We start from the raw sequence: 23773 nt of genomic DNA, 5'->3' as shown, positions 1-23773 counted from the left end.
GAGGGGAGACAAACACACACGAGGCATGTTACCGGGCGGTTCTCTTTTTCTGCTTCTGAATCCCGCGGAAATAGAATTCTCTGCCAAATTCTGTACGCGGTCAAGACTTGGATGGCGGCCCCCGTGACCTGACTTTAGCTCCTCAAACGAAACTTGGCAATAACCCGCAAAACAAAGGAGTTTCTTTTGCTCAGAGCAGTTACCGTTGAGGCCACAGTCACCCCGCCCCACCCCCAGTCACTCTGTGAGCTTAAACCCAAAGAGCGAAAGTTGAATTTACTGACCTCCAGGTTTCCCTCAAATTCTGAATTCTGACACTTGGCTTCTTCAACCTGGAAGATATAAAAAAACAAATACATTCAAAAAGAATTAAAAGACTCCATCGCATCATTTCACCATTTCTAACAAGGTTTCCTTTCATCCCATCTGAAGGGGACCAGGTGCCGTGAAAGGCTAGTTTTGTTTTGTTTTAATAAGATGCGCTGGATCAATTATATACACATACAGGAAAAAAAAAAACCTCTTGACCCCTACCTCACAGTATTTACAAAGTCAATTCCAAATGGACCGCACATCTAAATGTGAAAGTTAAAATAAACTGAACAAATACATAAATACGGCGAGATTTTAGAAGAAAACGTAGAACATCTTCATGACCTTGAAGCAGGAAAAGATTTCTTAAATAAAACCACACAATAGTAACCCTAAAGGAAAAATTGTTATAAAGTCATCTGTATCAAAATTCCAAACTTCTTCTGTTCACCCAAAGATATCCTATTTGGGAAATCTGAAAAGTGACGCATAGAGTGAGAGAAGATGCCTGCAATCGCTGACAAAGAACTTGCATACATACCTATTTATAATATATACTTATATTTATATGTAACACACCCACGCACATATACATATAGCCCACCAACTAATGAGGAAGAGGCAGACAACCCCACAGAAAAACTGGCAAAAGATTTGAGCAGGCATTTCACAAGAGGGTATTCTAAATTGCCAACGAACATGTGCAAAAGCGCTCAACTTCGTTAATCATCAGGGAAATGCAAATTAAATCCACAAGATAATGACACACACACGCCTATCAGACAACACCGAGTGCTGATGAGGATGGGAAGCACCTAGCGTCCTCAGCTTCTGCTCTTCGTGGTGTAAATGGGCACAACCATTTGGGAAAAGTCTGATCATCACTTAGAGACCATCACATATAACCCTCTGACCCATACAGGCTCAACAGAAACGTACGCACGTGCGCACCAAGAGACAAATACGCAAATGTTCATAAAAACTCTATTCATAAAACTCCCAACCGGAAACTATCCAAATAGGCCCCAAAGGGAGAATGGATGAATCAAATGTGATAATACCGACATGACAGAACCAACGCAGTGAGAACGAAACACTGACAACTACAGGCAACGATATCTGTGGCTCTTCCTAAACGGAACGCTGGGTGAAAGAAGGCAGACGCGCACAAAAAGCAAATGCTGGAGAATTCGTTCATACAAGGCTTCAAAGAGGCAACAGAGGCGCCCGGGTGGCTCAGTCAGGCACCCAACCCTTGGTTTTGGCTCAGGTCACGATCTCACAGTTCACGAGATCGAGCCCCGCATCGGGCTCTGCGCCAACAGCGTGGAGCCTGCTTGGGATTCTTTCTCCCTCTCCCTCTGCCCCTCCCCTGCTCACTTGTTCTCTCTCAAAATAAATAAATAAACTTTAAAAACAAATAAATAAAAATAAAAAGAGGCAACAAAACTAATCTATGGGATCAGAAGTCAGGGTAACAGCCATGCTTTGGGAGAGTGACTAAAAGGGGTCATGATGGGGCTTCTGGGGTGCTGGTTACATAAGTGAAAAATCACTTGCAAAAATCACTTGTGAAAACTCATTGAGCTATGCATAGCCACTTGTGTGATTTTTCTATAGGATACTCTACATCAATTAAAAGTTTAAAAAAAAAACCAGTCTCCCTTGTTGAGAGTACGATATCGAAAACGACGGAGTCAGAGAAAACAAAGTATAATGCAAAATTCTCTTCCACACAATTTAAATCACTTGCTGTCTGATGTAGACAGAAAGATCAGTTCCTAAAATGCAAACATTTCAAAAGTGCAGCGAAAAATCAATAGTGAAAACCTGTTGCTTAGTATAAGTAGTCTACTTCTGGCCAACAGGTTATATGAAAAGATGTTCAACATCATTAATCATCAGGGAAATGAAAATCCAAACCATAATTAGGCATCATCTTATACCTATTAGAATGGCCAACATCAAAGACAAGAAATAACAAGTGTTGGTGAGGATGTGGAGAAAGGGGAACGCTTGTGCATTGCTGGTGGGGATGCAAACTGCTGCAGCCACTGTGGAAAGCGGTATGGAGGTTTCTCAAAACATTAAAAATAGAATTGCCCTATGATCCAATAATCACACTACCCAAAAGGAACAAAAACACTAATTCAAAGGGGTACATGCACCCCTATGTTTACTGCAGCATTATTTACCATAGCCAAGATATGCAAAGCGTCCACCCATAGATGAATAAAGAAGATGTGGTATGTATATATGATGGAATATCATCCAGCCGTGAGAAAGGAAAATCCTGCCATTTGTGACAACATGGATGAAACTCAGGGGGCACTGAAAGACAAACACCGTATGACCTCATATATATGCGGAATCTAAAAAAGTTGACTTCAGGGGCACCTGGGTGGCTCAGTGGGTTAAGCATCTGACTCGGCTCAGGTCATGATCTCACAGTTCGTGGATTCGAGCCCCGCGTCGGGCTCTGGGCTGACGGCTCGGAGCCTGGAGCCTGCTTCGGATTCTGTGTCTCCCTCTCTCTCTGCCCTCCCCTGCTCACTCTCTGTCTCTCTCTCAAAATAAATAAACATTAAAAAGTTAAAAAAAAGTGTTTTTAAAGTTGAGTTCGTAGAGGCTAAAAGTGGAATGGTGGCAGAAGGGGCTGAGGGACAAGGGGGGAGTGGGGTGATGTTGGTGAAAGGGTACAAGCTTTTAGTTATAAGTTCTGGGGATCTAATGTACGGAGTGGTGATTGTAGTTAATAATGCCGTATTGTATAACTGAAATTTGCTAAGAGAGTAGATCTTAAGCGTTCTCACTACTTAAAAAAAGGTAACTGTGGGGGCACCTGGGTGGCTCGGTTGGTTAAGCATCCGACTCTTGATTTTGGCTCAGGACATGATCTCATGGTCATGAGATCGAGCACCACATCAGGATCCACGCTGAGCACAGGGCCAGCTTAGGATTCTCTCTCTCTCTCTCTCTCTCTCTCTCTCTCAACACCCCCCCGCCGCCTCGTTCACGCAGGCACACATGCATGCTTTCTCTCTCAAGGTAAATAAATAAACATTAAAAAAAAGGTAACTGTGTGAAGTGATGGATGTGTTAATTAACTTGACTGTGGTAATCATTTCACAAGATATACGCATATGAAGTTATCATGTTGTACACCTTGAAAGTAATCACACTGTACAACCCAAATATATATACTTTTTCCTTGTCCATCATACCTCAACAAAGCTGGAAGAAACAGTCACCTTTTATCAAAGAGACGCTTAAACATGAGACAAAAGCCAGAACACAGAGCTATGATTTTTGACCGTGCATGTTATTCACTAAATGGTTCCCTGCAGCATTTGTGATGAGCTGGAAGGCCAGCTGAGTGATGGAGAGTTGTCCTATCGCTACTTCTTCCAGGGCAGAGAAGAGGCCACTTGGGAATCAGAGACCTGCTGGGGAATCACAAGCGTCAACTACCACTTGATGGATCGGGTTGCAGGTTCGTGCCTCCCTCCTCATGACCATCTCCCAGATATATATGTATTCCAAACATCAGCAAATCACGGCGCAAATGGAAGGTTCTGGGCTCTTGTTCAAATGTAAATTCCCTTGCATAGTTTATGGGCTGCTCAGATACCCCTGTGGGAGAAGGAAGACAAGGGCACAGAGGACCAAGCAGAGAGTTTGTGGAGAAGGGGGGTGGTTAAACAAGAGTCATTCTTTGCTTTGTGATTCTGTCATGAGTTACTTCTGACCACAGCCCCCATGTGATGGCACCAGCTCATGTCCCAGCCTACTTCCCCCTCTTAACTAGAACACCAGGCGAAATAATTCCTCAAAAAGGCTCGCAAAAAACAGGGCCGGGGGGGGGGGGGGGTGGTGGGGGGAAGGGTCTAACCAGAGGAGCTCAAAATCAGTGAGCGTACAAAAAGCTGATGACATTCTGGGAGAGGAAGCAGCTGGTGAACATCTGCCAGGGGAAAGAACGTTCGGCTCAAATGTGTAAACAGAGTTAATTCCCAATAGGCTACAGTTCTGATTTAGGAGGACAAATTCCATAGCATGTACACACTCTTCAGTTCAAAAGTTTGTAAAAAAGATTAACTCAGTTCGACAATAATTTATTAAGTGATGACCGTGCACATGGTGTTAATCCCAAATATTCTCAAAGTTTAATACATCAGGACCAACCTTTGACTACATAAAGACCAAATGATTAGCTGTGTGGCCTGTAGCAAATTACTTACCCTCTCTGAGCCTTAGTTTCCCAATAAAATATAGATTAAAATAGAACCACTTCACAGACTGTTATATGCTACTGTATAAGAAGCACCTAGAAGAGTAGCTTTGTAGCATATCATGAACACTTAACAAGGGATGGCTGTTACTATTAAGAGGAAGTATTGAGGTGGTCCCCAGTGCTTACGAGCACAAGCTTTGGGGTCAGACCACATTTGCTCATCTGTGAAATGGGGACAAAATGATAGGACCTAGATCGTCAGGGTAACCGTGAGGATTACAAGAAAGGGTTGAGATAATGTGTCCATTAAGATGCCTACCACAGGGGGGCCCGGGTGGCTCAGTCAGTTGAGCCGCCGACTCTTGATGTCTGCTCACGTCGTGAGCCCGGGGTCGTGGGATCGAGCCCCGCATCGGGCTCCATGCTGAGCGTGGAGAGTCCCTGCTCTGGATCGGGATTTTCTCTCTCTGTCTCTCCCTCTGTCCCTGTCCACCCCCCACTCGCATGCTCGCTCTCTCTCTCCAGAAAACATTTAAAAAATAAAATGCCTAGCACATAGTAATCGCTCGATCTGTGCTAGCCACTGTTAGCGGGAGTGGCACAAAGTAAACACCCCCGAAGTCCTCCCTGCAGGAGCTTTTATTTTTAGTCAAGAGAAAAGGCTCAAACATGTGATCGGGGTAACTCGCAGGACACAATTCGGTGCCAAATGAGTAATACGAGCAGCATGTGTCTCAGGATTTCAGGCAGAAGAGAGCAGGAGAGGCTGGAGTAGTCAAGTATGCTTCAGCGCCCTGACAAGCCGAGTCTGCCGTAAATCCAAGCCTCACCTTCTCCCCACTTGGAAGCCCTTTGCTCTTTCCCTTTGCGGCACGGTACGGGGACACCACTTTCTGGTACGGATAATGGTGGTTCTATTTCGGCAAACAGATTCACCTGCAGATGCCCAGAAAAGCTCCGGTCAGCTGCGGACCCGGCCACTCCCTCTGGAGTTACAGCCTGTCAACAGTGGCTTGTTTTAGTAAGTATTTTGAAACTCCCACGATGAGCCAAAACAACTGGGCTCTAACCTCTGAAATGCAAATGCACACGCCCCCCCCCCCCCGCCCCCCCCACCGCCGGCAGGTGGCACACCAGCCACGGCCCGGCCCCTGTGGTCTTGTGGCGCCACCTCATGGAAACTACACTCCTCGGGGGCCAGGGTATTTGAATCTGGGCAAAATTTCCCAATTTTGTCGTCGTCGTTGTTTTGGTTTCTTAAATGTATTTATTTCAATTCAAGTTAGGCTTCGGGAGTAGAATTTAGCGATTCATCACTCACACAGAACCCCCAGTGCTCATCCCAACGAGCGCCCTCCTTAAGGCCCGTTGCCCGTTTAGCCCATCCCCCACCCACGTCCCTCCAGCAACGCTTCGTTTGTTCTCTGTATTTAAGCCTCTTATGGTTTGCCTCCGTCAAATTTAATAAACGAACCCCCACCGTGCCTGTGGTCCAAACAAAAATGTTTAAGGCCCAAGTGTGTGACCTCTCCTGTAAAGCGGAAGAATGGGACTGACGCCCTGAGGTTACACCACATCCTGTTATGGCCGGTGGCCCACGGGGACCTCTAATTAGTGTGTTTTGTATTAGCTTCCCAGGAGCGTAAATGTACATACGCCAACAAATACGGACTCCTCAAAGTGGACTACCTTAGTTGCCACAAACTCCAAGAAAAGGGAATGGCCATACCAGAGCCTCGAAGTATCTACCCGATCTGACCCCGGCCTCCCGCTTACGCGTCTTTTCCTACTGTATTTTGGCCACCCGAGTCTCCTCTCTGTGCCTCACACAGGCCAAGCCCGTTCCTGCCTCAGAGTCTTTGTACTGGCTGTTCCCCCCACCCCCATCTTCACATGGCTAGCCCCTGCCCGTCATTCTGGTCTCATCTCCAATGTCATCACTTCAGATGACTGCCCAACCTCATATTCCCTCAGGCCCACCTGTCATGCCACTACATGACCTATTTAATTTTCTTCACAGCCTTCATGCTCTGAAATCAGCTTGCTCATTTACATACTCATTTTCCAGTAGGGAGGTTTCATGGGAAAAAAAGACCTTCGCGTCAGGGTCACGTGCACCTAAAACAGCGCCCGGCACGTGGTAGATATGTACTGAAAATGCGTTCAGCAAACGAATCAACGAATGGCTTGAATCTGACGGCCAGTGCCACTACCATAAACCCTCAAAGCTCCCACCACGCCCTATTTCAGACGAGAAAGTTCATTACCGTCATCATCAGGTGACAAATCTAAGAGCTGCACTTCACTGACATTTCGGTATATTACCCTGTAAGAAACTCGAGTGACAGAAAAATAGCCAAGTTACATCAACTAGCTAAGAAAAACTTACGTAGAAAATATCATGCGTCTCTGTTTGGCTGTTGTTGACTTCTACTTGATAAGATAAGCATCTGCTATAAAAATTCTGTGGATTCTTCCATTGCACGTACAAGTTACCATTTTGGAAGAAGAGCCGTTTAATATGTGGGGGATCAGGTTTCACTGAAAGACAGAAATAGAAGCATACAAGTTAGCTTCCAGGGTTCATTTTGATGAGGTTCATACACAGGGAGAGATAATGAAGGTCACAATGAATGGAGAAAGCTTATTTTAAGCTGCCCTGCCAAATGGATCTAACGAACATCTTCGGGGTGTCTGGAAGATGACGTGAACTCTGACCTGCATCCGGTTAGAACACGGATGGGGTATAATCAGGACATCTAGCTGTGACAGAGAATAAAGAAAAGAAGCCCTTAGGTTCACACGTGCATCCACCTAATGGCTAACGGGGGGCACCGGGCACAAGGGGTTTCCCCAGGCGCCACTCACTTGCGCCAAGACCCCAATTAAAACATTAGCCTAGTCTCTGTCACACGCCACAGCACGGATGAACCTCAAGGACCGTATGCTAAGTGAAATAAGCCCATCACAAACACTGCAGGATTCCACCCAGAAGAGGTACCTAAAGTAGTCAAAATCATAGAAAATAGAAAGCTGGTTACCAAGGGCTGGGGGAGGGGAAATCAGTGTTTAGTGGGCATCGAGTTTCAGTTCTAAAAAGATTTGAGAAAGTTCTAGACATTTGTTGCACGCCAGTGTGAATATACTTGACACCTCTGAACCGTATAGTCAAAAACGGTTACGACAGGAGGGGTGCCTGGGTGGCTGAGTCAGTTAACCGACCGACTCTTGCTTTCAGCTCAGGTCATAATCTCACGGTTCGTGGGTTCGAGCCCTGAATCCGGCTCTATGCTGATGGTTCGGGGCCTGCTTGGGATTCTCTCTCTGCCCTCCCCCACACTCACTTTCTCTCTCTCTCTCTCTCAAAATAAATAAACTTTAAAAGCAAGTATTTTTAAAAAATGGTTACGATGGGAAATTTAATGTTATATGATTATAACCACAATTAAAAATAAAGTGAAAAAAGGGGGCATCTGGGTGGCTCAGTTGGTTCAGTGTCCGACTTCGGCTCAGGTCATGATCTCGTGGTTCACGAGTTCGAGCCCCGCGTCAGGCTCTGTGCTGACAACTCAGAGCCTGGAGCCTGCTTTGGATTCTGTGTCTCCCTCTCTCTCTGCCCCTTCCCTGCTCATGCTCTGTCTCTCTCTCTCTCTCTCTCTCTCTCTCTCGAAAATAAACATTAATTTTTTTTTTAAATAAAGTAAGAAAAACTAGCCTAGTCCATTTACTTTTTAATGAGTCAACTATGCTTAAGACTAAGCAACAGAAAAGAATTCGGATGAGGGGGTGCCTGGGTGGCTCAGTCAGTTTAGGGTCCGACTCCTGATTTCAGCTCGGGTCACGATCTCACAGTTCATGAGTTTGAGCCCCACATCAGGCTCCATGCTGACAGTGCAGAGCCTGCTTGGGATTCTCTCTGCCTCCTTCTATCTCTTTGCCCCTCCCCCACTTGCACGTGCTTTCTCTCTCCCTCAAAAATAAAAAGAAGAAGAAGATGACGACAAAGAAGAAGAAGAAGACGACGACGAAGAAGAGGAGGAGGAAGAGAATGGACAATGACAGAAAACAACTTGAAGCTATCATCTTCCAGCTGCGGAGGATCTCCCTCTTTGGCACCACTAATCTCCAGGAAGGATAGGAAAACGAGCTTTGAAAGGTCCATCAAGGACAATCGGCCAAGCAAGAGGCAGGACAGAGAAGGGCTCAGATTATGCCACTTGGCAAGTTACCACGACCTCACTCCCCTGGCCTTCGGTCCACTAGTAGAATTCACTTCCACGACTATCTGAAGGAGTGGTAAATAGTGTTCCAGTCGCAGACTTGCGAACCTGGTCAGCGCATGGTTATCTGCTGATATATTTTCTGTATCTCTCTCAGCCAGAATCTGAGCTCCCTGTTGGGACCTTGCAACACATAAATACACGTGATGCTTACAGTAGCCTGCTTTAGGGACTTACAGAACACGTATATACCTCACATCATTTGGAACTCATGACAATCCTTTGAGGTCAGAGGGACTCTCTAGGAAACGCTGAAAGAGAGTATATGCTTTGTCCGATGGGAAGACCTAGGACCTCAAGCAGACATTTTGTTTTCAACTCGAGGCCTCTTTCCAATGGGCCGACACTCGGCTGCTTTGGTTGTTCTGACTGCTGGCTGCCTGTGCTGCCCAGCACGTCAGCCGGTTTGAGTATCACTTCTGGTCACTCCTCCTCCAGTCCAGTCCTTTTTTCAACTAAGAGACTCTCAAGTATCATAAGTAAAAGAAGAGATTTTTTTTTACGTTTATTTATTTTGAAATGGGGGGGGTGGAGAGGGGCAGAGAGAGAGAGAGAGAGAGAGGGAGAGAGAAAATCTCAAGCTGACAGTGCAGAGCCCGACACGGGGCTCGATCCCACGAACTGCAAGATCACGACTCGAGCCGAAAGCAAGAGTTGGACACTTAACGGACTGCGCCACCCAGGTACCCCTAAAAGAGAGTGGATCTTAAAAGACAGAGAGCCTGTATCCAATCTCGGTTCTACAGCTAACTGTGTGCTCTAAGTCTGGACACACTCGGAAGCAAATAAGAACAAAACATGTGACACACGGGCTCAAGAACCATTAGAATTTGCAAGCCTGCTTCTTTTAAAAGAACTCAAATAAAGGTATACATAAATGCAATCCTTTTTCCTGGGAAAATCCTAAAACCAGAATCGTCACTTTTTTAGTAACTGTATTGATGGTTCAAAAGACGTAATGCTTTTTATCCACACTGTCGTGCGGGACTTCTAAAACTTACCATGAGAAGTTAAAGGCACTATATTGAAGGATGGTCTAATTTTCCCCGCATTATCCTTGACCACTATTTGGACGCTGTGTTGTTCAAAACTGGAATCCTTCAAATTAGTCAAAGCAAAGGAACAACCAATGTGTTGACCTTCTCTATAGATGTTTTCACATTGAAGAATTTTGCCCAGGCTGCTGTGCCTGCAAGATATAAGGAGACAACCTTCCGGATTATTTGTAACAAGGTATTCAGGAAACAAAGGCAGACATTTGCTTTTCAATGACTGAAGAGGACCACGAAAAGCAGTATTTGCAATATGGAAAGATAGCTTTTCCCAAAACCCTGTTTTATAATGTGGCTCTGTTTCATACTCTAGGAAGAAACGAAGGTTCCTCTTCGATGAACACTTGTTTGTTTGTTTTTTTAAGTAAGCTCTACACTCAACGTAGGGCTCGAACTCACAACCCCGACATCAAGAGTCACATGCTCTACCGACTGAAGCAGCCAGGCGCCCCGACCCCTGCTACTTTCAACAGCTATGGAGCCCTGCCTCCTTTCCCTCGTCTGTATGAGGGATCTTCCGAGGCCAGGATGAGAAGTTGTATGCTTCTTGAAAATGTCTCACGTGCTGAATTCCGTGGCTCTCCTCTGGCCCTTCTGTCTGCCTGCATTGTTTTCTTGGCTTCTCCTCCCCCTTCTCTCTTCTCAGAGGGTTCACATCCAGTCCTCGGCCCTGTGCACATTCCTTTCTACTGCTTACGCCCTCATCCATCTTTCCCCGGTTTACCATTTCAATCCCTCAACTAGAATTTCTACACTGGGGATTCCTTGGAGCCAGTCCCAGATTTTTAACTGCTCCATTTGTGTGTTCCACTCTGGCGTCAAAGCCAACGTCCTTATGCCCTCTCTTCCCTGCTAAATTGCCTTTCTTCTAACCTTCCCCGTTCCCATCAGTCAGAGCTCGTTTTCTCTGGGCTCCTAGATTACAGCCTTTGAAATCACCCTTTCCCCCCTCCGTCCCCCCCTCTTTTCCCTATATTCTATCACCAAATTCTGTCATTTCTTCCTCCACAAAGCTTCTTGGAGTCTCTCCTGCGACATTCCTGTGACCCTCACCTTGTCTCACGCCCTCATCACTTCAGGCTTCCTGTCCTTTTCAGACTGACCCCCCTGACCTTTGTTATTAGTGCCTTCCAATCACTGCCAGGTGAACGTTCCAGAATACAGTGGTTTTCTAAGTGTCTTACTCCACCACGTAGCTTTCAATGCCTTTGTAACCAGGTCTGCTGGCGTCTCATTTCCCATTTCGAACCTCTACACATACCTTTCCCCATTGATCACCAGCATCGAGCACAGTGCAGGCAGACAGAAGGCACTCATTACACTTTTCTGTCTAGGCTATCCAAGGATTCTCTCTTGTACTACCTGGCAGAAGACAGAGTCAAGCCTTACGTCAGCCACAATGGGAGTCGTGCAAAGGTTTCTACAGAAAGGAAGACAAACTTAAAAACGAACCAGGAGTAATGAGTCCCAAACTCTTGACTTGTTACCTCAGAATCACCTATAGCCGTATACAGTGAAGATTCCTCAAGCCCTCTCCTGAGATTCCTACTTAGCGGGTGTGGCCCAGGGCCTAGGAGTGAGAACTTTGGCAGCAATTCTCCAGGGGATTCTGCTGCAAATCAGGTTTTATAAAACTCAGATCCACTCTCATAAATAGAGTCAACTGATCTTTGACAAGGGAGCAAAAGCAATACAATGGGGGCAAAGATAGTCTCTTCAACAAATGGTGCTGGAACAACAAGATGTCCACGTGCCAAGAAGTGAATCCTGACACGGTCCTTACGCCGTTCACAAAACCAACCTCACGATGGATCACAAATCTAAATGTAAGGTGCAAACTTACAAAACTCTTAGGAGATAACACTGGGGAAAACCTAGATGAGCTGGGGTGTGGCGGCGACTTTTTGGATATGACACCAAAGATGTGATCTATATAAAAGAAATAATCAATCACCTAGATTTCACTCAAATTAAAAATTGCTGGGGCACCTAGGTGGCTCAGTCGCTTAAGCATCTGACTTTGGTTCAGGTCATGATCTCACAGTTCTTGAGTCTGAGCCCCGCGTTGGGCTCTGTGCTGACAGCTCGGAGCCTGGAGCCTGCTCGCACTCTGTCTGTCTCTCTCACAAAAATAAACAAACATCAAAAAAAAATTTCTGCCCTATAAAAATGAATAGCAAGAGAGTAAGAAAAAGAAGCCACAGACTCGGAGAAAATGTTTGCAAAAGACATGTCTATCTTATAAAGGATAGTTCTCTAAAATATGCAAAGAATTCAGGGTGCCTGGCTGGCTCCATCAGAAGAGCATGTGACTCTTGATCTCGGGGTCACGAGTTTGAGCCCCCATGTTGGGTGTAGAGATTACTTAAATAAAAACTAAATAAATTAAAAAATATATATATACAAAGAATTTTTTTTTGAGAGAGAGAGAAAGAGAGAGTGTAAGCAGGGGAGAGGGGGCAGAGGGAGAGAGAGAAAAGATCTTAAGCGGGCTTCCCGCTCATGGAGCCTGATGCAGGGCTTGATCCCATGACCCTGGGATCATGCCCTGAGCCAAAATCAAGAGTCGGACATTCAAGCAACTGAGCCACCCAGGCGCCCCAAGAGTTCTTAAAATAATAAGAAAACAACCCAATTACAAAATGAGCTAAAGACTTTCATAGGCACCTCACCGAAGAAGATTAACAGATGGCAAAGAAGCCTATGGAAAGACGTCCCACATCACACGTCATCTGGGAAATGCAAATTAAAGCAACAAGATATCACTACACACCTATTAGCATGGCCAAAATCCGGAGCACTGACAACATCAAATGCTGGGGATGGTATGGAGCAATAGGAACTCTCATTCACTGCTGGTGGGAATGCAAAATGGTACAGCCACTTTGGGACACAGTTTGGTGGCTTCGTACAAAACTAAACCTACTCTTCCTATATGATCAGCAATTGTGCTCCTTGGTATTTACCTAAAGGAGTTGAAAATGTACATCAATTTTATAGCAGTTGTCCATCAAACGTTTATAGCAGCTTTACTCATAATTGCCAGAATTCAGAAGCAACTAAGACATCCTTCAGCAGGCGAATGGAGAAATCAACCGTGGTGCATCCACACAATGGGATATTATTCCGCATGAAAAAAAAAAGAGGTATCACGCCATGAAAAGACATGGAGGAAACTTAAATGTGTATTAACTAAGTGAGAGAAGCCAAAGTGAAAAGGCTACACGCTGTATGATTCCAACTCTATGACATCCTGGAAAAGGCACAATTATGGAGACAATGAAAAGATCAGCGGCTGCAGGCGTTGTACAGGGAAAGATGAATAAACAGGCAGAGGACAGGGGATTTTTTAGGACAATGAAAATACTCTGCATGATATTATAATGATAGATACATGTCATAATACATTTGTCCGAACCCACAGAATATACAACACCAAAAGTGAGCCTGAAGGTAAATGGACTTTGAGTGATCAGGATGTATCAGTGCAGGTTCATCAACTGTAACAAACATATATCTCTCTGATGGGGGGGAGGGGACGGATGTTGATGATGGGGGAGGTTATGAATTGTGAGGGCAGCGGGTATTTGGAAAATCTCTATCTTCCCCTCAACTTGGTTACAAGCCTAAAACTTCTCTACAAAAAAAAAAAAAAAAAAGGTCTTTAAAAACCCCCAAACTCAGATCTAATGTATTTTATTCCCTCAAACACTATGCAAAGAAATATTTAAATACCTAAAATGCTCTTGCCCCTTAAGAGACAGTACATAAAGTTTTTCTCCTGGTTGTAGGCCTCTGTAGTTCATGAATGAACACAGCCTTAAAAACTAAGTTAGTGCCACGGCTAGTTTTTAGCTCAGACAGGCCTGGAATGTTTTCTGTCCACACCCAGAAACAGAAACTGCAGAAACTTATGAGACTTTTGTTACATAACTAAAAAAATATATATATATATATATACATATATATATGTATATATATATGTATATATATGCAGAAAATTAATTTTTTTTCATCTCATGAAAGGAACTTCTCTAGTGGTTAATCTTTAAGATTCTTTTCTCACTTCTGTACCCCAAGTATTTCACATACTCTCATGGATCCCAGATAGGAAATTAAAAAAAAAAAAATCGGTTGTAATTTAGAAAAAAGAACAAAAGGGGAAATATTGGCTTTCGAATAGACAACTTTTGGGGCCTTCTTGTGCAATATCAGATAAGAACCTGAGCTAGAAGGCACTCAGGTGCTTCCTGCTAAAATTCACACACGGAAATTCTCCATGGACTCACACTATAGGGATAAGGAGGAAATGGACAAATTTAAAGACTATTTCCCCAACTCTGAAGATGATTAATGTGGTACAAAATTCCCTAAAATTCACTGGCAGAGCTAGTCTGTAGCTATTGAGGTCAGGCTCCGTGGAATGCCAGACTAGCCCTGCAGGACCCGAAGTCACAGCCCTGGAGTTTCAAAGTGATTCTCCATCTCCTAACTGGGGATTAGGGAAACCATCTCTGACTGCTTGACATGATTTAAACTGGTACCTAAACCAATTCCAAGCACTTGATAGCAAACGAGCCATGCATCTGCCTTTCTTTTGTGGTTTTGGTTGGAAAGGATCTCTCTAGGGGAGGGCAGGGGAGGAGGAGGTAAGAACTAGCTCCTGATTCTTCCAAGTGGTGGAAGAAGCCAGCAATGTGTACAGGCTACACCTGCACGGGAGCGCGGATGAATAATAAAAACACCATGTAGCTCCCGCGGATGAATAATAAAAACACCATGTAGCTCCCGCGGATGAATAATAAAAACACCATGTAGCTCCCACGCACGGAGTGCTCACTCGGCGTGTGTTAGCAGTGAGGTACAGCTCCAAACGCTTTTCATACAGTAACAGCCCTTACAACAACCTTAAGAGGCAGCACTAGTGCGACTGTGCCCATTTAACAGATTATAAAACTGAGGCTTAGAGACAGGGGGCCTGACCCAAATCACACTGCTAGCATAGAAGAGGGCTAAGATTTAAACCCTGGCAGTGTGGCTCCAGAAAAGAATAAGCTGCGGGGTGCTGAGGGCAGAAGGATATACTCTGTACCAGCACTGTCCAACAGAATTTCCCAGGATTATGGAAATGTTTGCTATCTGTGCTGTCCAAGGCGGGAGCCACTAGCCACGTGGGAAACTGACTAGTAAGACTGAGCAACTGAAGTTTTCATTCGACGGATCTTTAATTAATTTAAATTGATATGTAAATAGTCACAGGTGAGTTGTGGCTTCTGTGTTAGCACAGGTCACATATACTGGAGAAGGAGTCCACTCTGATGACCCATGGTGGGAATACGTATAACAAGAGTGGTACCCCTGTGGTATACCTGTCCCCTCAGGTACCAGTCAACCACCACTCTCTTCAGATGGCTTCCGGAGCCACCTCCTAGGGTTTAGATTATACTCTGCACAGAGGCGGCAACTGAGGGCTGAGAGCCAGCCCAAGCACTCTCTGCTGCCGGCTTTGGCAAGATGCTGCATCGGCCCAGAGGAAGGGAAACGCTTCAACCCAGAGGAAGAAGAATGCTTTTTCAAAATCGGTGGGTCCAATTTTTTGTAATTTATTCACCCAGAGGGGGTGCTGGTTTTGCAGTCTGCAAGACGACTTGTTTTGTGCCAGTGCATGCCTCAAGGCACTTCCCGCTCTTCCTCTCATAGGAACTCCCAGGACAGGGGCGCCTGGGTGGCTCAGTCGGTTAAGCGTCCGACTCTTCCTTTCGGCTGAGGTCACGATCTCAGTTTCATGAGTTCGAGCCCTAGGTCGGGCTCTGCACTGGCAGCGGGGAGCCCACTTGGGATTCCTCTCTCTCTCTCCCTCTCTTTCTGCCCCTCCACTGCTCTCTCTCAAAATAAATAAATAAACTTAAAAAAAAAAAAAACCTTAAAAAAAAAAGAACCCCTAGGATGCGGCCTCCGTTAACCTCTAGCACACCTTGACTCCTATATCCCAGTTACTTTCCTGCACAGTCGGCCATGGAATGAGATACAGCTTTAAGACTTTTCCTTCCTTCCTTTGAACCTTCTATAGACACAGACTCTTTTAAGGTTTTCCCTGTGATTTTTCCCATAACAACTCCTGGGAAAGCAAGGAGTTAACAGCATAAGAAACACAAGGATGCTACCAACTTCTAAGACTGTAGTAACAGCTCTCCCCAGATTGCACTGCAACATTGTCAGAGGCAGTCTTTCTTTTCTTTTCTTTTTTCTTTTCTTTCTTTCCTTCTTTCTTTCTTTCTTTCCTTCCTTCTTTCTTTCTTTCCTTTCTTTCTTTTCTTTCTTTCCTTCCTTCTTTCTTTCCTTTCTTTCTTTCTTTCCTTCCTTCTTTCTTTCTTCCCTTTTCTTTCTCCCGGGCATGGAGCCTAATGCAGGGCTTAAACTCACAACCCTGAGATCAAGACCTGAAGTTGAGATCAAGAGTCGGATGCTTAACCGACTGAGCCACCCAGGTGCCCCGCAGGCTTAGTTCTCTGACCCCTTGGCTAGCAATTCTTTGGGGAGTCCAACCTACTCAATGCTTATCTCTTTTAACTCCTGAACTAAAATGCTCCTGGAGTTGCTTACCCGTCCTAAGTCCTCCTGCCAATCCCAAATGTTCTCTAAGCTTCCTTGGATGGTACCACGCATTTAAAACTTATTTCTGGAGCACCTGCCATGTGTCAGCCACTGAGGGTAACAAAACACAGCCGCTCTCAAGGGAGATAAGTAAACAGGAAGTGACAACACATTGTGCTGAGTTCTGTGTCGCAGGAAAATGCAAGGTACCGTGGGACATGACGACCCGGCACGTATCTAGACTTCGGAGGCCAAGGGAGGCTTTCTGTGAAGGAAGCGGTGTGTGAGCTGAGATTAGGGCAAAGCAGAGGGGGAAACGACAAGGGCTGGGCTGGGAGGGGATGCAGGGTGCTTCCCCTGTTGTGCTGGAGTGTCTGAAGGGTCCGTTTGAGGAACCGAAAGGAGCCCGGCCCAGGCCGGCAGGCAGGATGCAAGAGGCTGGAGGTGCGCAGGGGAGAGGAGGCCGAGGCCAGACAGGCGGAAGGAGCGCGGTCAGAAAGGGCTTTGTCCGTAGTGCTGAGGAGTGCGGGCCTTATGGCAAAGCCACCGGGCCGCCGCTGCCGGGCTTTGATGAAAGCAGAAACGAGTGCCACAAGTGGGCAAGGAAAACTACAATGCCTCACACGAGAACTGTTGATCTCGGAGGAAAGAAAGACACCCTCAAGACTGAACCGCACCGTGTCAGTGCCATCTGGCCTCACATGCAGTGCTTCTCAACGCTGTCAGGAGTGCCCTGTGAGCCGGCGGGGGTGGGGAGGGGGGAGGTGAATGCAAATCCCCGGGGCCTCCCTGGAAGGTCCTGGCCAAACGGTCCTATGATTTTCTGCATTCTAGTGCACGAGACACAGAGTGCCCGGAGATACCAAAAACAGTTCTCATCAAGTCATAGGGCCAAATGGACATTCCGGGAGCCAGCCCGTGTTTATGCTGTAGTTTCAGAAGTCCCGGACACGGCCCTCCACACCCCATTGTGTCAGAAGCAGTCTGAATGAAGGACCGAAAGGGGGACAGGGCCATGTGGAGAGCACACAGCCAATGCAAGATCTCATGCGTCCGTAGCCTGGTATCACAGTGACTAAACACACCCCTTCCTGAACACTCCTCCCCAGAGCCCGGCCCCGGAGAGCCCCCCACCATCTGTGCAGTCCACCCCCTTCACAAAGCCCCCCCAGCCTTGCCCCGCTGCCACCCCAAGGTCCACACTAGCTTCTAAAATGAGTTTGTGCCTCCGCTAGCCTTCATCATACACGTATTTTTATACACGTAACTGCGCCGGGTGATGTCTCCCCCTCCACATCTCAAACTTCACGAGCAAAGAGCCACGTTTCTTATCTCCGCTGCCTATTCAGTGCTGTAGCCACAATGTGTGCCAAATAAAGTTTTATTGGACTGAACTGTTTAACCTGGTCCTTTCTGCCTTATTCTGCTGCTAATAATTCTAGGCTCTAAAGGAAAGGAAATGCGTAAAGTTGAATTTAGAAATTTAACAAATTTTGCAGATGTGCTCACAAACTTCAGATAGAAGTTATTTTGTGGGGAGCTAACCTACTTTTTTTTTATAGCTGTTTTCCGGGCACCTGGGTGGTTCAGTCAGTTGAGCGTCCGACTCTTGATTTCCGCTCCTGGCCGTGGGATCAGGCCCGGGTCTGGCTCCACGCCGAGTGTGGAGCCAGCTTAAGATTCTCCCTTTTGTTCTCTGCCCCTCTCCCCCACCACTCACACCCTCTCTCTAAAGACAAAAACAGGGGCGCCTGGGTGGCTCAGTCGGTTGGGCGTCCGACTTCGGCTCAGGTCATGATCTCGCGGTCCGTGAGTTTGAGCCCCCCGTCGGGTTCTGTGCTGACAGCTCAGGGCCTGGAGCCTGCTTCGGATTCTGTATCTTCCTCTCTCTGACCCTCCCCCATTCATGTTCGGTCTCTCTCTGTCTCAAAAATAAATAAATGTTAAAAAAAATTTTAAAGACAAAAACAAACAAAAATGGTTGTTTTCTTATTGCTTCCTTAATTTTTTTTTATCGACATATACTTGACATACAATGTCACAATAGTTTCAGGTGTTGAGCCAACCTATTTTTTATCCCTGGGCATGATAGCATTTTCCTTTTGAAAGGTAGACACCCATCATTCACACATTGCTGGTAGGAATGTAAACTGGTACAGCCACTCTAGAAAATAGTTTGGCAGTTTTTTATAACACCAAATATGTAATTACCATATAACCCAGCAAGTGCACTCTTGGGCATTTATTCCAGAGATACAAAAAGTTGTGTTCACATAAAAACCTGAGCATGAGAATTTATAGCAGTTTTATTCATAACTGCAAAAAATTAGAAACGATGGAGATATCCTTCAAGGAATAAATGTTTAAACAAATTGGTACCTCCATACCATGAAATTTAAAAAAATGAACTATTGATACACAAACAATTTGGAGGGAACTCAAGGGTATTATGCAGAGTTTAAAAAAAAAAACGTCACCCTCAAACAGTCATATGCTCTAAGAGTCTATTCCAGTAACATTCTCTTTTTTTAATGTTTATTTATTTATTTTGAGAGAGAAAGAATGAGCGGGGGAGGGGCAGAGAGAGAGAGAGAGAGAGAGAGAGAGAGAGAGAGAGGAAAGAGAATCTCAAGCAGGCTCCACGCTTTCAGCGCAGAGCTCGACATGGAGCTCGGTCTCACAAACCGTGAGATCATGAGCTGAGCCAAAACCAAGAGTTGGACGTCCAACCAACTAAGCCACCCAGGCGCCTCTATTCCAGTAACATTCTTGAAATGACAATATTATAGAGATAGAGAACAGATTAGTAGCTGCCAGAGGTCAGAGACTTGGGGGAAAGTAATGGAGGGTGAGGGGGTGCAGAAAGGAGTAGGGTACGGCTATAAAATGGCAACTCAGGGGATCCTTGTGGTTATGGAACTATTCTATATTTACACATGTGATAAAATTGCATTGGACTACACACAAACACACACACACAAACACACACACACACACACACACAGACGGTTGCATGTGACACAGGTGAAATTTGAATTAGGTGGGTGGATTGTACCCACAGCAACTTTCTGGTTTTGATATTGCATTCTGGTTACAGACAGAGAAACGGTACACTGGGATCTCCCTGTGCATTTTTTTTTGCAACATCCTAGGGATCTACAATTTTTAAAGATATTTTTAGAAAGTAGACACCAAAAGCAGATGCATTTTCTACTGAAGCATACTGCCCCCCCTCTTGGGTTTGTGAAAAGAATAGCGATAAAGAAGATGTGATTGTTGGGGCGCCTGGGTGGCTCAGTCGGTTAAGCGGCCAACTTCGGCTCAGGTCGTGATCTCACGGTCCGCGAGTTCGAGACCCGCGTGGGGCTCCGTGCTGACAGCTCAGAGCCTGGAGCCTGCTTCGGATTCTGTGTCTCCCTCTCTCTCTGCCCCTCCCCCGTTCATGCTCTATCTCTCTCTGTCTCAAAAATAAATAAACATTTAAAAAAAAATTTTTTTAGGGGCGCCTGGGTGGCGCAGTCGGTTAAGCGTCCGACTTCAGCCAGGTCACGATCTCGCGGTCCGTGAGTTCGAGCCCCGCGTCGGGCTCTGGGCTGATGGCTCAGAGCCTGGAGCCTGCTTCCGATTCTGTGTCTCCCTCTCTCTCTGCCCCTCCCCCGTTCATGCTCTGTCTCTCTCTGTCCCAAAATAAGTAAACATTGAAAAAAAAAAATTAAAAAAAAAATTTTTTTAAAAAGAAGATGTGATTGTTGAATCACTGTGTTGTACACCTGAAGCTAATAGAACATTGTATGTTAATTATACCTCAATTAAAAACAATGATAAATAAAGCCAAAAAAACAGGTTGTTCTTTTTCAGTTTTGGTTTTTTGTTTGTTTTAAATGTTTGTGTATTTATTTTGGGAGAGACAGAGTACAAATGGGGGAGGGTCAAGAGAGGGATGCAGAGAGAGAGAGACGGATACAGAGAGAGAGAGAGAGAGAGAGAGAGAGAGAGAGAGAGAATCCCAAGCAGACTGTGTGTTGTCAGCACAGAGCCCGACGTGGGGCTCGAACTCACGAACCGTGAGATCGTGATGTGGGCCGAGATCAAGAGTCGGACGCTCGACCGACTGAGCCACCCAGGCGCCCCTCAGTTTCGGTTTTTAATTAGGTTAGAGCCCAGTGCTCGCCAAACAAAAGCAATCCATTCTTCCCCCGCAAGTCTCTTGCGCACACTCACCAGTAGTAGAGAGTATAGTTGGTGTCGGGACTTGTGTTCCTTCCAGGGAGCCAAGTACACTTCATGTAGCTCAGGTTGTGCCAAACGCATTGGAGCTCAGTCACAGCAGACTCAGGATCACCTGCAATATCCAGCCAAGGGTTTAGGCTCCTTCTTTCCCTGCCAGGCAAACCTGCCAATCCCTCTGGGGCATGGGGGACGGTGAGAGTGTCTTCCCAGAAAGCCAATCCCTAATCTCTCATGCCATTTTACCTACAAGGCACCCAGGATGGAGAAACCCCAAATCTGACTCGCTCAAAACTCTCTCTCTCACCTCCAGATACCGAGGAAATAGCTTTACCATCCCTGTGGGACCCTAACTTTGTAGCCCTAACTGGAGAGAGAGTCTAAAGGTCAAATAGTATTTCAATCGTAGGAAGTGAGTACGGAATTCCTAAATGAAAGTGAAAATACAAACGACCCATATATACCTACCTGTCTTTCAAGAAAACAAGTCTACTGAGTCACCATTCACCTTCCTGTCTTTTGACCCCTACTAACACATCTTGTTTTAAAGACTAAACAAGCGTTCCTCCTGAAGCAACTCGGGGAAAAGTTAAGCATAACATCACTCTTGGTAGTTGTTTGCTGTGGATTATGACTTTACGAGCCCACGAGCCCTATCGTCTTTATCATCTGAAATCTCGACCTGTATAAAGCCTTTGGAGTTAGGGCATCATGTCACCAAGTTAAATGCCTCTGTTTAAAATGCAAACTTGCTATCCCTCAGGATTCTTGAAGGGGTACTGGACTGAGCCGTCATCAACTGTTTTACTGGCACAATACGATGTAGGCTTTTTCAGATTATTCCTTAAACTCCCAAAGAAATGAGAAAAAGGGAGCTAAGTTGTTTTAAACCATGTTCCCAGCCTCATGGCAGTACTGAATTTTATCCTTTTACAAAGACGACTTCATATACTTTTGATCGGTGCAAGGCAGGCAGAGAGGATGGTCTGGAGACCAGGCCACATAGCGCTAAGGTCTGGTGGTGGGAGAGGGAACCTTCCAAACAAGGGGCAACATGACATTAATAGATAGTACGTACACAGGATTTGCTCTTGCCAGGCCCTATTCTAACTACCTCACCTCGAGTGACTTACATCAGCTTTTCAACGGTCCTGGCAGGAAGTACTGTCATCATCCCCATTTTACAGATGAGGAAAGTGAAGGCGGGAGGGGCTAAGTGACCTGCCGAAGGTCACACGGCTACTGGTTGGCAGAGCTGAGACTTCAGCTTGGACATCTGCTCTCTGGCATCCCCGCTCTTAATCAGTATATACCCCTCCCTCCGTGCGAGCCAAGAGCCAGAAGAATCTGGGTGATGGGCGGGAAGGGAACTGGGGGCCAGTGACCGACCTGACTACGTGACAGCTGTGCCCAGGGCTGGTCTTGAACTGGAGCAGGGCCCACGGGCCCCTTTTCCTTTTCTAACACCTTTCCCCAAATATGTCCCGTTTATCAAGCTAATCTTTCTAAAGAGGAAGACAGTATTTTGGCTTTTTTAAGGTACTGGACCTGTAATCTAAAGACCTAGGGCAACTCACTCAGTTCCCCTCTTCCTCATGGAATGGGTCCGGGTAACTTGCTCACATCACAAGACAAGCTGGGGCTCCTGGGTGACGCAGTCAGTTAAGCATGTGACTCGATTTCAGCCCAGGTCATGATCTCACGGTTGTGAGACTGAGCCGCGCTTCAGTCCCCACGCTGGGCATGGAACCTGCTTAAGATTCTCTCTCTCCCTCTCCCTCTGTTCCTCGCCTACTTGCAGGCTCGCTCTCCCTACCAAAAAAAAAAAAAATTAAAAAAAAAAACACAACAAGCTTATGAGGCTTAATTTAGGGGAAGGGTGTATATGTGTGTATATCACATTCCAAATTACTTATTTTTGAGAGGGGTGGGAGGGGCAGAGAGAGAGGGGGACAGAGGATCCAAAGTGAGCTCTGTGCTGACAGCAACGAGCCCAATGCAGGGCTCGAACTCACGAACCATGAGATCGTGGCCTGAGCCGAAGCGAGACGCTCAACTGACTGAGCCACCCAGACATACCCGTATTCCAAATTATTAAGTGCTGTGTAACTACTAGGCATTTACTCAAGTTGTGAGCACTTCGAAAGCAGGGACATCCTCATATTTATCATTGTGTTGTCAGCACCTAGTACAATGCCTGGAGCTTATCAGACTCAGCAAGTATCTGAAAATTGAATGAATTAATGAACACCGAACATGAGCATATGGATAATTTGGATTTATGCTCTAAATACCAACAAACAGTGCTTTCAGCTGTTACCTTCAGGGGGCGGGGTGCATTTTTCCACCAAAATGCTAGGATTGTCACTTTCATTGGTGCTACACTGGGATCCCACTTGCAGACAAATCCTCTCGTTCAGGGGCACTTCTTTTGAACGATGGGTTTCAGGAGCAATTTTCTAAGGTTAGGAAGTTTTAAAAAGGCATTACTGTAGCAAATACACAGAAATACACTCAGCTAATAAAACACTGGCATGTTCAAATGTGTAAAAAAAAAATGGAAAGTTATCGGATGGCATAAAACAGTGACTCTCAACCTGGGGTGATTTTGCTTCCCCCGCCCCGCCCCCCCCCCGGGGGACTTTTGATAAAGTCTAAGAATATTTTTGGTCACCGGAACGTAGGAGGGGGCTGCCAGTGGCGTCTAGTAGGCAGCGGCCAAGGATGCTGCTCAACATGGTACAAGGCACAAGACAGCCTTCCCTCCCCTTACGACAAAGAATTATCCCGCACCAAATCTCAGCAGTGCCACGGCTGAGAAACCCCAGTACAGATAAAAGACAATTTCCTACATTTTAAATGTACAAACATTATGACATTTACCTATAAACCTACTATGCTAACACATCAACTGTCTAAAAGCAACTTTAAAGGAAACACGGTAAGACGATCAATATTCCATTCCTAACCAGATGCAGTATCATGATCAAGACCAAGGTGAAAAACTGCTTTAAGAATCCAGTGACCCTGGTCACCTCTGAGGGCAGGAAGTAAAGGAGGGCCTGGGGACCACA

At 45.8% G+C, this 23773-nt stretch overlaps 1 protein-coding gene across 1 annotated transcript in view; it reads right to left on the bottom strand.

The window, feature by feature from the left end:
- IL13RA1 (interleukin 13 receptor subunit alpha 1) overlaps window positions 1–23773 on the bottom strand; it is a 57614-nt gene that overhangs the window by 20491 nt on the left and 13350 nt on the right. The window contains exons 3-7 of the mRNA XM_047081866.1: window positions 23020–23158; window positions 20694–20814; window positions 9828–10015; window positions 6936–7087; window positions 285–332 (exon numbers count right to left, since the gene is read on the bottom strand). Of these exons, the coding sequence (XP_046937822.1) occupies window positions 285–332; window positions 6936–7087; window positions 9828–10015; window positions 20694–20814; window positions 23020–23158 (648 nt within the window). The remainder of the gene's footprint in view (window positions 1–284; window positions 333–6935; window positions 7088–9827; window positions 10016–20693; window positions 20815–23019; window positions 23159–23773) is intronic.

This window comes from Lynx rufus, unplaced genomic scaffold (genome assembly GCF_022079265.1).
Source record: "Lynx rufus isolate CCGP_SWC_20201006 ecotype Redwood Valley unplaced genomic scaffold, mLynRuf1.p SCAF_19, whole genome shotgun sequence".
Taxonomy (NCBI): domain Eukaryota; kingdom Metazoa; phylum Chordata; class Mammalia; order Carnivora; family Felidae; genus Lynx; species Lynx rufus.
This window is presented reverse-complemented; position numbering and strand designations above follow the sequence as displayed.